At 34.8% G+C, this 17,396-nt stretch overlaps 1 protein-coding gene across 1 annotated transcript in view; it reads left to right on the top strand.

Moving 5' to 3' along the window:
• LOC118184503 (torsin-1A-like) overlaps positions 1–17,396 on the top strand; it is a 69,423-nt gene that overhangs the window by 35,426 nt on the left and 16,601 nt on the right. The window contains exon 4 of the mRNA XM_035354184.2: positions 2,950–3,074. Within this exon, the coding sequence (XP_035210075.2) occupies positions 2,950–3,074 (125 nt within the window). The remainder of the gene's footprint in view (positions 1–2,949; positions 3,075–17,396) is intronic.

Genomic DNA, 17,396 nt, shown 5'->3' with positions numbered 1-17,396 from the left:
GCTGTGCCGAGAATACCGACTAACTTGTCAATCGAAATTTTTTCGTTTTCACTACCGACTAAACTGTCACCTTCTTCTCTGTCACCTTCTTCATGTCTTTATCCATTTTTTGCAACAATTCCACTTTTTGTTTGATGGACATCGAAACATACTTTCGTTTTGTAGATCGTTTGGGAGCTCCAGCATCGAAAATTCTATTTGATATAATCGAAAGTTCAAGTTTACTTTTATAGTATTGCTCTTACAGTCTGCAAAAAATAATAAGCCGGATCCAATTCGAAAATTAAGGAACAACACAATCATCAACATTAACTGAAATAGATAATCAGATAATTTTAGCTTATTCCGTCCGTTATACATAAAACGCGCACGCGAAAACGTATTCTGCACTTGCGCACACGCATATGTGCAGACGTAAAAGGTCTTACGCGCACGCGTAAACGCCTATGCGCATGTGTCAACGCGGCGCATGCGCAGAAAGGTTTTAGCTTTGAGGTCCGGATTATAGATCATTCCGGATTACGGGTGTCCGAATTAACGACTTTTGACTGTATTTGTAATTTTCTGGCAGTTTAATGAAAGCCCTGTCAATTGATTGCAACGGGGCTGCATTTATGTCTTTTCTACGTCGTTTAATAACTAATCTTACAGCTTCTCTACTTGAAAACTGTCCTAGTGCTCCAACAGACGGCTCTTGTGTTTCTTCAATGCGAATTACTGGAGTTTCTTGTGTTTCAACAGCTTTTCGCTTTATTGATGTTAAATTGCGGACAACTTCCACGCGTGCTGCATTTCCTTCATGAACATGATTCGAACAAGTTTTAAAAATTCATTCGTAACTGCATCAATGTAAATTCTTCCTTTACATTTATTGTTTTTGGAAAATTCAACTTCACAATGCCACGATTTGTTTGCTCCATTTTCTATATAATTATGGAAATAATATAAATATCCATCATGCTCATACTTTTTTTTACCTCTCTTAGTCATATATTTTCCGCTTCCAGACATTTCTATGGCTGCAAGTGCTAGCATTGAATTAAAAAATGTCAACTGACGTCCAAATAGATTACGGGCTCTTTAGAGAAGATACGAAATGCGCATGCGTTGATAATAGGCAATAGATAACTACAAATCTGAAGCGATTTCATAACATCCCATTAATCTGACACATACGAGTCGGTTCACGGGAAGGGGCAGTTAACGATAGCTTCATACTCAGAGTGAGGGATTATATACTTAAGATGACAAATGTTTACTTACAAGTTAGGCATGCAATATCGTCAAGCACATTTCCAGTTCTGGAGTATGTTTTAGCAGGGAAAATGAATTCTGCGGCTTTCTAAAAAAAATCTATTGTAATACATATTATATCAGGCATAATGCATTTATTTGAATGATGATGTAAACTTATTCTAAAAATAACTAAAAATACGAAAAGTATGGCGTCAAACAAAAACAAAAAAAGTATGCGACGAACTCACCCCGCGTCGAAACGACCTTCGTGTCGATCTGACCACGCGTCGAAACGTTGGCGTCGAACTGACCTGTACCGGTTTATTTAGCCCTAGAATTTTTTTATCACTCTGTGTAAATTTAATAATAATAATAATAATAATTCACTGTTTTCATTTATCTGAAAAGTCTAAGAACATAAAAAGCAAATTAGTTTACTGTTTTTGTTCACAATTCACTTAATGTAAGTATTGAACACTCTGTCAAATAAAGCAGTGAGTTTCTTCATTTCTAAAACACCTCACTTGTTGTTCTTTTTGAGTAAATGCATTGTTTGATAACTCTCGCATTAAAATTTATGCTTACTTTGGTAATAGTGTTAGTCCTAGAAAAATGGGACGTAATCTAGAGCTGTTGAACTGAAGCAAAATGCTACCCATTTCTTTATTGCTGTCAACTAATTTCGTTGCAGTAATGTCTGAAGTTGTTTGTAGTTGTGGGTTACTGCTGGGGGGAAAAAAAGCATTTGATTTCTAAGTTCTGATTCTTGAAAAGTTATTATTTTATGTTAATAAATAATACTTTGTTTTTTGTGTTAATTTACTAATAAGCTATTAAATCATGTAATCAATAAATGAAATTTTGGTTTCTTTTATTAATTACTTGAATATTACTTTATTTTATTCAGAAGAATATAATGAGAGAATCTCATGATGTTTGTATTACTGTATTTCCTTGCATATTTTTGCTTTTTTCACTAATTTTATCTTGCAAAAATTGAGATAGAAAATTATGCAAATTATTTAAATTTTGGAGGACAGAATTGTAGTAAAAATGTAACAAATGAAAAGTAGTTACGAATAAACTGCAGGCAACTATTGCAATATTGTTTCTTTAAAAGAAATGCACATTTTTATATGCATAGTAATATTAATATTACAATATCTTATTAGATATCTTCTTTTCTATTTCCAAGCAACTTGACACTTTCCTGTTCATATTGTCTCTTCTGCTCCTCAGGCCTCTAATTTTAGAGAAGGTGTGAATGTGCAGCTTACTCAGCAAAATTATTGATAGAATATCTGTTCATGTTTGTTTAGCTGTGATAGGTCAGTTCTTGTATTAAGCTGGCATAAAGTTCAGCAGTTAGAAGGGAGAGGCATTACCATCACAGGTATTTTGCAAGGATTTGTCTTTGTTAGTAAGATGAAAACAATCACGACATGGACTATGCCATTTTTAAATTTATGGGAGCTCGTTCTCTGAGCACATTAAGGAAGGGGAAAATTATGCAAACATTAAAAAAATTCAGAACTTGGTGCTGGAAAATCAGGGAAAAATACACTAGGAAACATAGTTAATATACTATCTTAATTATGTGCCTGTTATCCTCATTGTGTTAATTTGCTTTATGTATTGTTATAGTTCTATGACATAATGAAAATTATTTTTATTATAATACTAATTCTGTAACATTATGAAAATTATTTTTAGCAACTCTGGTGGTAGTAATATTACAAAAATTGCTACGCAATTTTGGGCTGAAGGTAAAGAGAGGGAAATGATTTCTATAAAAGACATGGAGCGTCTGATAAGTAGTGGAGCATATAATGAGATAGGTAACAATACAAAAATTCTTTTATCATCTTTGATATTGATATGAAAACTTAAACCAAAATAATTTATGGTAGATACTAATTATTTTAACATTATGACTTTTTTGAAACAGTTAACAATATCATGGGCTGTGCCAGATGTCGTTTATTGGTACTTTCCGTTTTAATAAAAGCTAATTAATTACTAAATTATTCATTTTTAAAGCCTACTTGTGGCTTAGTGTTGGGCACTGGTAATTCAACCTTGACCATTTCATAAATCTGCCATGGTTAGAGGGGAGTGTGCAGAAACTGAAAATTGTTTCTAGTTTGAATTTAATCTTCAGTTTTCCCGCACTTCTGTAATCATTGGCAGCCTTATGCCAACCCAACATTTTTCATAAAAATATGTATATTCTTATGCAAGTTCAATTTTCATTTCAGTTACTAATTAATTAATAATTACTATAAATTAGTTCAGTGTTTTTTTTTTTTTTTTTTTTTCCCAGGAGGGGTTGATTTTTTTTTTTTTTTTTTTTTTTTTTTAGTACTGTTGTTCTTTACGGGTTCGTGGATTTGGAGTAATTGATGATAACACTTTATGAAGAATCAGAATACAATTTATTTGCCAGTATTACAGGAGAGCTCCAAAGACATGTTTACAGTTGCCCACAAACTATGATAAACACACTGAAATAATCAGCAACACAGCCTTAGGCTACAATGGTGAAGACAGCTTCATTGCAAAGCACTAAAGTACAGCTTCACTGCAAAGCACTAAAGTACAACTTCACTCTCAAGCTAATCTATGAACTCAAACATTACTACTGAACACAACATACTACTACTTTGCATACAGGCAGGGTATATATTGCTTTAACCTACCTTCGAGAGCATTCTCGAGGAAAAAGCACCAAGAATGCGCTCCAGAATGTTCTCACTCTGTCAATGACATATAGCCAAATGTTGCCCAATGAATGAGTTTGTGCAAATCTGGCAACCCTGCCTTCCCCTGTCACTTTCTGGCAAACTTAACCCTGCTTTATGGGGAAGCTATCCCACCACAGCTGGGCATTTTGTAACAGTAACCCTAGTCTTGATGACAAGAAAAGTTTTCTGTCTGAGTGTCTGAAAATAAAATAGATGAAAAAAAAAGTCAAAGGTCATTTAAAATTATTTTTATATCTTCAAATAAAAAAAATAATAATGACACTAGTTTTGATACGGAGTTTTCTGATAACTAAATATGAAAACTGGCTAAAGTATACTATACAGCAAATCAGAATCTATGACCAAAATGTAGAAATTATGAAAAATAATGATAAATTGTATGAGAAAAGACCAGAGGATCATTAGAAAGAAATGGAAAATCATGACATGATGAAGTATAATTTGAAAAATAAAATAACCACCATAGTCGTGGGTTGTGACTCTAAAAAGTTTGGGAAATACTAGAAAAGAGAAAAAATTAAATGGGGGAAGAGACAGAGATGATGCATTCCATTATGTGCATGTAAAAATGCTTTTTTCATATTTAAAATCAACATTTACATTGATAGTCAAAACAACATCATATAGGCTGCTTTAACTTTTAGATAGAATGTATCAAAATTTAATATTTCATGGAATATAGAAGGTTTACTAAACTACATTTTATTAATTTATGGTCTGCAGTCATTCCAGATTTAAAAGAGAAGGCAGAATTCTAAAAAAAAAATCTGATATGGGCACATGACTTCCTTGTACAGCCTGTTAAATTATACACTCTTTTTTTTTTTTTTTTTTTTTTTTTCATTTCATTTAAGCCTTGTATTATTCTAACTGAATCAACCAATTACTTAAGGCAGTTTGTAAATTACATCAAAATTTGTAAATTTTGAAATTAAATATGCAAGTAATTTTTGTAATGGGAGTCAAACTTTTTGTATTTTTATTTTTTCATAACGAGTAAAAAAACTTCGCCAGATATAAGTACAGGAACTGGAAGACCATATTAAAAGTCATTATTTGGGCAATATTAGATTTTTTTTATTTGACATTTCCATAACATGAATAATTTCGTCATTTAAAACACTTCTATAATTAAAAGTAAAGCAACGATAGCAAAAATAAAGGCCAAGGGCCAGGTAAGTGTTTTTAAGCTGAGTAAGGGGTTGGTTATATATATATATATATATAATGTTGTTATATACTTATATACTTTTAGTATTGCTGATTGCAATGAAAAAGGGAAATGCACAACTAAATGTTATAGCAGTCCCATGCACAAAATTTCAATGTTCTGTGGCTAATCGTTTTTGAGTTATGCGAATTTACAATCTGCTTTGGAAGAAAGAGTGCTTTATTTTGTCTGTACACACAGGTGTCATCCAAAAAAATTTTCAAAATGGATTCAAGAACAGTCAAACTGGGTATTTCCATTAAAATATGATACTTGAAAGTAAGTACAATAGTAGTAGTTACAATACTTCCTTTAGTTACAATACTTCCTTTAGTAATTACAATACTTCCTTTGTTTTGAACAAGGTAAAAAAAAATGTATGCATCTTTTTCATCTCTTATGTGTGTTTTATAAGTAACTTAATAGTTTGAGAAAAATTTTGGCATCCTTTTGCCAATGTGTAGTTTTCATAAAGGTGAACGCAGTTTTATAACAATTCACCATTTTTCAGCTAAATACATGTTCACATGATTTCATAGTGGACTGTAATATCAGGTTTTAATTAAAGTTTCCTGTCACTGCAAACATCATCTGCATAAACAGTTCGCATTGACATGTTTAATCATATTTTGTCAAATAATTTTTGGTATTTGAAAGAAAGAAACTTGCTTTAGAATAATGTATTGTAAAGTTTGTAAATAAATATCATTATTATTAAATGCAAGGTGTCTGAAACAGAACTATCGCATTACCAGATTAGCACCATCATTTACTTCGAGTTCATTTGCAAAACGTCAGCTAAAGAATGTCACCAAATCATGTGAACAGTTTTTGGTACTAATGTTGTATTATATAACACTGTGAAAGTTTGGCACCAAAAGTTCAAAAAGAAGGGGTATGACATTCAAGAATCATCTCTGGCAATCTTACTGGTTTTGATGAGGCCCGCCCCTGAGAACTTGTAAAAGAAGATGTGTGCAACAACTCGAGAGCTTGCTAAGGAGTTGGATGTTAGTGCCATGTCCATTAGTTACACTATGCATTGCATAAACTTGATGTACAAGTTCAATTACTGGGTCCTTCGTGAGCTGGCTCAAGCAGATAAGAAGAGGCATGTTCGGGCCTGCCCCAATCTACTCGAATATCAACACAAAAATAAAATTCTGGACCGGATCGTCACTTTTGATGATAAGGAGATTTGCTTCAACAACATAGGCCAAAAAGAGAGTTGGTCTGCTCCCAGTGATACCGTTGGCAGCATTGCAAAACTTAGTTTGACTAATAAAAAGATCATGCTTTGTATCTGGTGGGATTGCCGTATTATTATCCACAAAGAGTATCTGAAAAAGGTAAAACCTTTGACAGTAAGGTGTACAATGAGATGGTAGTCTGTGCTGATATTGATATGAAAGCAAAATTCGAACTGAGTTCTGACAAAAAAAGGTAATGTTCCATCAAGATAATGCAAGACCACATGTGTCTGCATTCACCGGCTGGTCTCTGTACGGACTCGAAAGGGATCTTTTGCCGCACCCACCATATAGCCCCGACATTGCTCCTTTGGACTTCTACCTTTTTTTCACATCTGCAGCTACATCTTGCTGATGCTCTTCCATTCTGCACAGTTTGTCCAAAATGAAGTCATCTGTTTTTGGAGTTTCTGTGCCAAAAAACTACCAAACTTTGGCAGAAAATCATGGATTTAGGTGGTGATTACTACCTGCACTAAACGTACAACTTTCATGTGTTTTTTTTTTATAACTTTATTAAGAAAATTTTTCTGATGAAAAACTTTCTTTACAACGAGATATAATTATAAATTCAAAAATAGTTTAACATTTTTATTTTCAATCTCTTTTAAATTCTCTTTCCAATGATGCAGTGAAAAGAATAAATGATTTAAAGCTCCAAAACTACATTACCAGTGCATACTATATAACTACAGTGTGGCACAGATAGTCCCTTTGCACATGAATTAAGTGTATGTAACAGTATAAGATGGTAAGATATGGATGGCAGGCAGGTTTTGTACCTGCCATCCTGATCACTAATATGGCAACCGTGCTTCTCATGTGAATTTCAGTGTGATTGCCATGCGACTGCCTGGGAAAAAGAATAAAATCTGTGTATTGACCAGTTCATTGTCTTACCTTTCTGTGCTTGGTAAAGAACAGTGGCATATAATAGTGATTGTACTTTGGAGGACCTCTTAGTGAAAAGTGTGGGGGTCTATGAATGGAACCACAGCAACAAAAATATGACACAGGTGATGGATAGGTTTCGTAAATTGTTCCCGTTGTTTCATAAACTGTGTAGGAGCCACTAAGTCATCAGATTTTGATCACATGGGAGAAGAAAGCTTTTCGCTTGGAAAGTGTTTTGTATTCAACAGTCTGTTATCTGTGACCACTTTGAAGTCCGGATCTTTTGACACCAGATTATGATAATAGGTGATCATCGATAGATGTATGGAGGAAATCTTCATTGCAGTGAGTGGCAACATTCATCTTTTCTGTGTAATATGCATATATGCTCGCCTAGCTCAAGGTTAAAAATTTGTTTTTAACCGCGCCTGGTCTTTTTCTATTATTATTGCTTGCATAATCATAGTCTAATCTGGGGATGGAGCTATTTTGGACTTTTTCAATATTATTGAAAAATTTCTTCGCTAGTTTTGCTATGCATACATTAATTTTATCAATATTTAGCTCGTTATGAATCGCCTCATTCCTGAAAAACCAGGGACTATTGGTCATTCTTCTTAACGTAATATTTTGGCTTTGCTGAATTTTAAGCATTCTAGTTTTACACACAAAACCCCAGACGGGACAGGCGTAGGTAATAATTGGTCGCAGCATGGATCTGTATACATGAAGTTTATTTTCAATAGATAAACCTGAGTTTCGGGTAATTAAGGGGTTGAGTACCCCAAAACTTATTTAAGATATATGTAATGTGTGGGGTCTAAGTGAGTTTCTGGTCTAATATGACACCGAGGTATTTGATTTGCTTGGCTCAGGGAATGCTGACGTCATACATCTTGAGGGTTATGTCCAGGTCTATATTTCTTTTAAGTGTAAGTGTGCAGCTTCCGACTTATCAACATTCGTTTTAATCTTCCACTTTATCATCCAGGACTCTAGTGCATGGATGTGTTCTTGTAATGTTTGTGCAACTGCGGCCATAGATGCGTTTTGGTAAAGGATCGCAGTATCATCTGCATAGAGTGCTAGCGTAGTCAGGGGGTTGTGTAAGATGTCGTTTGTATAAATTGAAAATAGGGTGGGTGAAAGTAAACTTCCTTGTGGCAAGCCAACAGAAGTTACTTTTCATGTGGAGTGAATATTGTTATACCGAACGACAAAGTGTCTATCGTAATGAGTCGTCTATTTATGAGGTTTATGATGTAGTCTGGGAAACCCAGAGTGAGTAATTTGTAGGTGAGACCCTGTAACCATACACAGTCAAAGGCTTTCGAAATATCGAGGAACAGAGCTCCAGTCATAAGTTTCTGCTTGAATCCATTGGCAATCATCTCCGTGACTTGATAAAGTTGGTGTGTGGTCGAATGCTTGCTTCTAAAACTGTACTGCTGTGGGATGAGAATGTTGTTATCCTTCAAGAAAACATGGATTCTTTTCAGTATAACTGCTTCTGCAATTTTGTTCAGGGTTGATAAAAGGCTGATCGGCCTATATGATGCAGCCAGGGTGGGATCTTTTCCCAGCTCTAGAACCGGCAAAATGATTGCTGTTTTCCAGATTGTCAGAAAATACTGCAGTTTTAGCATGGCATTTAGTAATTTGGTCAAACAAAATGGTCAAATGAATGAGAGCATCTTTGCTCCCATTTCTTTGACCATTTTGTTACTGATCTTGTCCAAACCGGGACTTTTCTGGTTTTTTCTCTTCTCGATATAACTAATAACCTCTGAAGGCATGACTAAGGGGGTGCTGTTTGTGCATGTTTTTGATTGGAATTGGGTAATGAGGGACATAACTGAGTTTTCTGTTTGAGGGTGTGAGATGTTGTGTGTACGAAATAGAGAAGCAAAGTGATATGCAATAGACTCAGCTTTCTCAAAATCAGTGTATGCGATCCCAGTGGGGCTGTTAATGAGCGGAATATTGGTGTTGCATCGTTTAAATTTAGATACAGCACTCCACATTGAATTATCATCTGTAGAGAGTGGTTCTAAATGCCTGGTCCTAGTTTTGCATGTTTTTTAGTAGAGTCCTGACTTGCTGATTAAATTGATTTAATAAAATTTTATCCGTGGGACATCTGAAGCGCTGCCATTGCTTACAAACTTGGTTCCAGTTTCTGATAACTCCCGGATGGCACTATTCTTGTATCGTTTATCTTCTCTTACAGATTTGCTATTATTAAATAATGCATTGTGGAGTTCATCAGTGAATTCTTCTGTGAAAGCATCTAACTCATTCCTCGAATGTATCGTACTGGATGGGTACTGGGTGTTGTTGAGAGCTTTGGCATACCCTGCCCAGTTCATGATAAGGGCTTTTTTGTGTGGTGTACTGTAGGAGTCGGTAGAAATTTCTATCATTACAGGATTATGGTCTGATGACAATTCCGTCAGACTTTCAACAAAACTCGGAGAGTTAATGTTTTTCAGAATAAAAAAATCCATAATAGATGGTCTACCTATCCCACAGTGTGTTGGTTTGACCGGAACTGCTAGGTTAATATTGGCCGCTTGGGCAATGTTGTGAATTATGCGTCCATGTGGATTAATATCCCAGCAATTCCATGCGCGTTGGTGTGCGTTAAAGTCTCCACCTATGATAACTCGATTGTTAATGTTTAATAGTGTTTGTAAATCTGCTTTCACAGAATTTACAGGTGTGTGTATAGGAAAATAGGTGGAGATAGCTGTGATTGATCGTGCAGTGTTTGGCATGAGTGTAATAGCTAGGGCTTCAATAGCTGAAAGCTGTGGTAATGGAGTGAGATAATGAGAAATGGAGCATTTAATTAAAATTAGCAGACCTCCTCTTGCATTACCTTCCTTCTGTTGGTCTGTCCCATCAATGAGTGACGTAATTACAAGCTCGGAAGTAATTTTGGGGGCCAAGCATGTGTTCTCGTAGGAGTACAATATCAGGAGAAACTTCATGTAAAAACTCCTTAAGCTTGTAAGTTTTTTGGAGCAATCCATTTGCGTTCCAAGTAATAAAAGTGAGATGCATATTTTGATTAACCTGATACATTATTATGAATATTATTATGAATTTCATTTACAATTTCATATAACATAAACAATTTATCAACAGGATCACATAATTCTTTTAGTTTTAATAAATAATTTTTGAACACATTGTTCATTAGTCTAATATTATTAATACCTAGGATATTATTGAATTCTGAAATATTTTTCATAAAGCTTAAAAATTCAGAGCCTTGTGGCTTCTATTGATTACTAAGCATGGCATTTTCATGAGATTTCAGATTGGATATACTAGTATTAGACATATTAAGATTTTTTAAGGCATTACTGAGGTACTTAACTTAATATTATCAGTATTTTTTGAAGTCTCAATTTGTGCAGCAGAAGCCGATTTTGGGTCGTTAACATTTGAATTTTCAGTAAACATACACGCCTGATTTTGCAACATATCTGCAAATGAAATGCCTTTTTGCACTGTACTGTCCTTTTTTTGCAGATTAATTCTGTTTTTTGGAAATTTTTCTCGACCACAGTAGGAAGCTACGTGATTTTTTAGACAGTTGGCATACTTTGGTTCTTCCAACCTTCCTTTTGTAGGGCAATCCATAGTTTTGTGCTCCTGCGAGCATTTAACGCAGCGTGGAGCGAAGTGACAATTTTCCGAAGAATAGGGCCACTTTTGGCAGTTATGGCACTGTGGCACCTGATTCTTGGATATATATTTTTCTACTGTGACTGCGAAAAGTAACAGATCTTAAACATGATAAATTTCCTCGGCTATATCATTCTTGATAACCTGCACTAGAAAGAGAGGCATTTGGGCTTCATCTTGTTAGCTGAGTAACTTTACTAATTCCATGGTCTGTCATCTTGTTAGCTGAGTAACTTTACTAATTCCAAATCCTTTGGCAGTCAGAGCGCTGGCAACGTCATCTGTTTTTGTGGTTAGGGATAAGCCCCGAAAAACCACTTTGATCGGTCTAGCATAGTTAGCATTAGTAATGTAATGCACCACTTTTTTTTCCCAAAATAAAGCTGTTAGTAGCCGGTGATCTTCTGCAGTCCGAGGTAATATTTTTAGGAGTTCACCATTAACTTTTCCTAAGAATTTAGCTTCTGTTTTCAATGACAGTTCTTTTAAAAAAGCCTCATGAGTTAGTTTTCCCGGGTTGACCATGATAGGGGGAATAGCCTGTATCTGACTGTTGGTCGGCTGCTGCTGCACCGCCTGTTGGTCTGGGTTAACCGTAACATTTGCATTATCAATATTATCAACATTTTCATTTAAAACGTTAAATCTGTTAGCACTTTCAATAATAACAGGAATTCTTTCTAATTTTTTCTGCTGAGCAGTCTTACTAGGAAGTTTAAATCCATCACTATCAATATTAATTAGATTACTACTAATTTTCCTTTTAGCCTTAGTTTCATTATTTTTTCTTTTAAGATTGGAATTAATTGGGGGGGGGGCAATGCCTGAGAAATAAGTCAAATTGCACTTACCTCTTATATCCGCTGCTTGAACCTGAAGAGTTTGCAGATTTTTCCTCATAATATCCGTTGTGGTGTCGGGATCTGATACTGGTCGAAGTCGCTGACAAGCCTTCATCACAGTTCTAATTCCATCGATTTATTTTTCAAAATCCATAAATTTTTCTTGATAATATTCCATATTGGCTTATATATACTATTTGAGTCTGTGGGGGGGGAGACCAACACAGCTCTCAATTGTGGAAGATGCCTCTGATGAATCGCTAACATCCATCCGTGCGCCATTTTTGGCTAAGGTGCTCGTGTCCGGCGGAGCGCTCATGACACGCAACCTACACCCACCTATTGAATCCTACTACTTCGGCTCCTATCGAAAAAGCTTTCAAGTTCAGTAAAGTTTCAGGTTCACAGAAAGAAATGATTAGGCATCTTATCGCACATAATGTGAAATTCAATAATAAACCTTTGAAACCAAATCTAACTTCAAGAGAAAGAGCTACAATGCGCAAAATTCATTCTAACCCGGATATTATCATTTCAAAGGCCGACAAAGGTGGCCCGATAGTTGTCATGGATAAGAACACTTACATTGATGGTATCACTAAACTCTTAAATGAAGGACCATATAATCCGATCCCTAAAAATCCTTCACCTTCGGACCTCTCAAAAATAAAAATTGAGATCAAATCTTCACAAATCATTTCAAGCAACTTAAAACATTCGCTTATCCCACCTGTTGCGAATTGTGCCAGATTATATGCTCTTCCCAAAATTCATAAAAGTGGTATTCCTTTCTGCCCTATTGTATCAAATTTAGGTACTGCCTCATATGCATTAGCTAAATATTTAGTTTCTAGATTTTCAGCACTATTAGACAATAACATTAACGCCATAAAAAATTCAATAGAGTTTGTAAAAAAGGTTAAAAACATTTCTCCTAGAAATTTGCTCATGGTTTCTTTTGATGTAAAATCATTATTCACCAATGTTCCAGTGGAGGGTGCATTAAGATGTCTAGAAACCAGACTTCGCGAATTTCATTTCTCTTGCATCAAAATTGATGAGCTAATTTCTCTCACTCAACTCTGTTTGAAACAAACACATAGTGTTTTCCAAAATAAATATTACAAGCAAACTGAGGGATTAGCCATGGGAAGCCCCCTCAGTCCCATCCTGGCTGATATCTACATGCATTATTATGAATCAAAATTGTTTGAAACTTTAAACTTCCCGGTATGGTTCCGCTATGTAGACGATACCTTTACCCTGTTTGAAGGTAATAATGATGATTTAAATAAAGTTCTTTCAATAATGAATTCTATTGATCCTGCTATTCAGTTCACTTTTGAACTTGAGACTTGCAATTCTCTTCCGTTTCTCGACATTCTGGTCACATGTACAGTACTGCGGTTTACCGTAAACCTTCATCGGTTTGCCTTCCACCAGGCTTTAAATCATATCATCCGACTAAACCAAAGTTAGCTTCATTTTATTCCTATCTTTTCCGTGCTCTTCAAGTTTGCTCCTCCAAACTATCCCTTGATGAAAAACTAAATTATTTAAAAGCAATAGCTGTTGACAGGGGCATTTCACCCAACATTATTAATCAAGCAGTTAAAAACTTCTCATCTCAACACACTGAAAGTAGCTATAAAGTTGCACATATTTTGCAGAAATTTAACTTTCAAGTCATTTATTCTCCCATCAATAAAGTTCCATACTCAAGGACCCCATTCCAGATATGAATTCCTGGGGTATTTATAGGTTTCCTTGCCAGTGTGGTTTAATTGACATTGGCCAAACTAAGAAAGCCTTAAAATTTCGCGTCAAAGAACATGAGGCGTATGTTAGAAAAAAGGAAACGCAGAAGTCTTCTGTTGCCCAACATTGTTGGTCAGAAAATCACAATTTCAATTTTTCTGCTACCAAAATAATTAAAAAAAACATCTTCCATTGGAGAACTGGATTTTCTAGAGAAATTTCACATTCAAAAAAATCTTTCTGTTCTAGTTAACGATCCTAATTCCAATCTATCTTTGCCTTCGGCCTTTAAAGAAATTATGTTTTAATTCTAGTTTCATCAACAGATGGCGCCATTAGCTTATTTTCAGTCCAGGCTTTCTTATCTTATCTGATCATCATATCCTATCTTGTTCATTTGCGGTTTTGCAGCTGATGGTGGTGGTTTGGTAAAACCATCGAAACTAGTCCTGTGAAAATTTGAAAATATAATGCTGATTTTTGTTGTTTGACTTCTGTATTGGTATTTTTCTTGTGTTTGGAATTGGAATCATTTCTGAATTTAGTCAGAATTAGTCATATTGTGTAATGGAAATTCTGCTGATGATTTTTGAACTGAAAATATAGCAGCAACGCAGGTGTTTCATGATTTGATGAAATTACCACCTTTTTGGTACATTATGGTTTACCTTTTCCAATATAATTTCAGGTGTAACAAAATGTGGATTTTTGATATACTTAATTCTGATAAATTTAGGTTAAAATAACACAGCGAACAATGATTAATTTAGAAGCCAAACAACAACAATCGGCATTATATTTGCAAATTTTCGAGTTTCTTGGAAAATTTGCAAGTGTAACGCAGATTTTAGTTGTTTGACTTCTACTAAATTAATACAGTACAAAGTCTTTGATCCGGAGTCTTTGGGACTTCGGTGATTGCAAATTTGGGGTTTTTCCAGATTATAAATCATCAATTTAAATTTGGTAAGATGGCATGCAGAACTTATAAAATTAAAAATATGAAACCATAATTTATGAAATAAAGAGCAATTATGATCTAAAGAATATCAAAATTTACAAAAAAAATTAATATTTATTTCTTTACTTTATTAAACATTTCTTTCAATGTAAGTTGTTTAAGTTGCTTCGTTTTATGTGCTAATACTTTCTCATTAATTCTATAAACAGACATCATTTCTTGTTCAGTTACAAAGTTCCACTGTTCAAGTCCTGTAATTGCTGTGTCGAGAATACCGACTAACTTGTCAATCGAAATTTTTTCGTTTTCACTAACCTCTCTGTCACTTTCTTCATGCCTTTATCCTTTTTTTGCAGCAATTCCACTTTTTGTTTGATGGACATCGACGGAAACTCTTTTTGACATAATCGAAAGTTCAAGCTTACTTTTTATAAAATTGCTCTAACAATCTGCAAAAAATAATAAGCCAGATCCAATTAGATTAAGGAACAACGCAATCTGCAACATTAACTGAAATAGATAATTAGATAATTTTAGCCTAGCTTATACATTAAATGTGCATGTGTAAACGCATATACGCACGCGTAAAGGTATTATGCGCATGCACAGAAAGTTTGTAGTTTTGAGGTCCGGATTATAGATCATTCCGGATTATGGATGTCCAGATTAAAGACTTTGTACTGTAGTTAATTCTTTTAGCTATATCATTTAAAAACCTCCCGCTACTGGAAAATATGATGTCCTAAAGCAAAGATTGATTGCAATACATTCTGAAAGCGAAGTGTCCAAAATTTATTCTCTGTTGCAACTTCTTAAGCTTGGCAACCAGTGCCCTTTCCAGTTGTTGACTCATATGTGTGCTTTAGTAGGTGATACTGTAGATGAACTCTTCTTAAGATCTTTGTGGCTTGCAAGGCTCCCCAATAATAATACATAATCTATTTTGGCTGCTCTTAGTAAAGGAAATTTGAATAAATCAGCTAGAGTTGTTGATAAGATTACTGAGCTTACATCTCACTTTTATGTGAGTATGGCTAGCATGACCCTTAAAATAAGTGAATCTTCTATATCTTATTCGGAAATTCTGATAGTACAACTGACAAAGGAAGTTGGTTAGTTAACCTTTGCCTTGGAATGTAATTCTCGCTGTCCTAAGCTCAATGTTTGGCATTCATACCTGCACAGTAGGTCATGTGAAAACACTAATTGCTATAAAGAGCAAACAGAGGACCTTTGTTTCTGTTATGTAAATTTTGAAGAGCATGCAAGGAAATGTCAATTTGCATTTTCCTTTCATAAAATAAGAAATGTCAAATCATTTGCTGGCCAAAGTTGCAGTTGCCTGGTGAATTGTATACTCTTTGGTGACCCCTTGTCAAAATTAAAATATTTAATTGATACTGGTGTGGATCTGTCAGTATTATCAAAAAAGTATGCTCAGTGTTCTAGGCTTTCTCAGAATTTGGTTTTGTTTGCTGCGAATGGAATTAAGATTTCCACGTTTGGCACTAAATTTTTTACTTTGGATTTAAATTCACATTGCATTTTTACTTGCTTATTTGTTCTGTTGGATATAAATCATCCAGTTTTGGGTGCTCATTTCCTTAAGAAGAATGGATTACTTGTTGACACTGCTAATAATTTCCTTATTGATTCTGAGACTGGTTTATCATTGTGTGGCAAATTGCTTAAGAGTTCGTTTGATCTGGGCATATCTGTACCTCAAGGTGACTCTAAACTACTAAATTGATAAATTATTACCTGAGTATCCTGAATTCATTGCTCCTTCTTATGTAACCAACAATAATCAAAATTGATCGATTTTTCATTATATTGAGAATAAAGGTCTCCCAGTGTGTTCCAGACTTTGTCGTTTGTCGCTGGGCTTGAGTACCTCATGTGATGGGGAATCATTTGGCCTCCAAAAGTACTTGGGTCAGCCTTCTTCACGTGCTCCATAACAATAATAGTGACTGGCGTCTTTGCAGTGACTATGCTTGAATGCTGTGACTATTCCTGACCATTATGCCTTACTGCATATTCAGGACTGCACAAAGATTGTTTTGGGGGAAAGTATTTTTTCAACGCTTGATTCGGCTAAGGCATACCATCAAATCCTTGTTAACCCAGTGGGGCATGCCTAAAACGGCTGTGACTCCTCATTTCTATTATTTAAGTTAACCCAATTTGATTTGCAAAATGCAGGCCAAACTTTCCAAAGATTTATTCATTAGGTACTTTATGGCTTAGACTTTTGTGATCTTTACTTTGATGATTTGCTTGTGGCTTCAGCATATGAATATGTGCACGAGAGCCACCTCCATTTGCTTTTTGATAGATTGCAAGAGTATGGATTAAAACTGAATCCTTTGAAGTGTATTCTGGGAAAGTCATCAGTATCATTTTTTGGCTCTTTAATTACCCCTTCATGTGTTCTGCCTTTTTCTGAAAAACTGTTATAATTTCTAATTTCCCTAATTTGTAATAATGTATGAATTAAAGAGGTTTTTGGCAATGTTGAATTTGTATTGATGATTTTGCCTAAGGCAGCTACTACCCAAGTTCTTCTTCGTTCTCTTTTAAAAGATTCTAATAAGAATGATAAATGTTCTGTTTCTTGGACAGTGGAAACAACTGCGGATTTTGAACAATGTAAACTGATCTAACAAAGTCAGTGACACTTGGTTATCATGACCCTAGTCAGCAGTTGTTATTGATGGTTGATGCCTCAGATATGGCTGTTAGAGCCGTTTTGGATATTACTCTTTCAAACTCCCATTTTCC

Source organism: Stegodyphus dumicola, chromosome 10 (assembly GCF_044657685.1).
Source record: "Stegodyphus dumicola isolate Sdum_Otavi_A_Nest chromosome 10, ASM4465768v1".
NCBI classification, from domain to species: domain Eukaryota; kingdom Metazoa; phylum Arthropoda; class Arachnida; order Araneae; family Eresidae; genus Stegodyphus; species Stegodyphus dumicola.
Note: the sequence above shows the minus strand (reverse complement) of the source record. Positions and strands in the feature narration are given on the sequence as shown.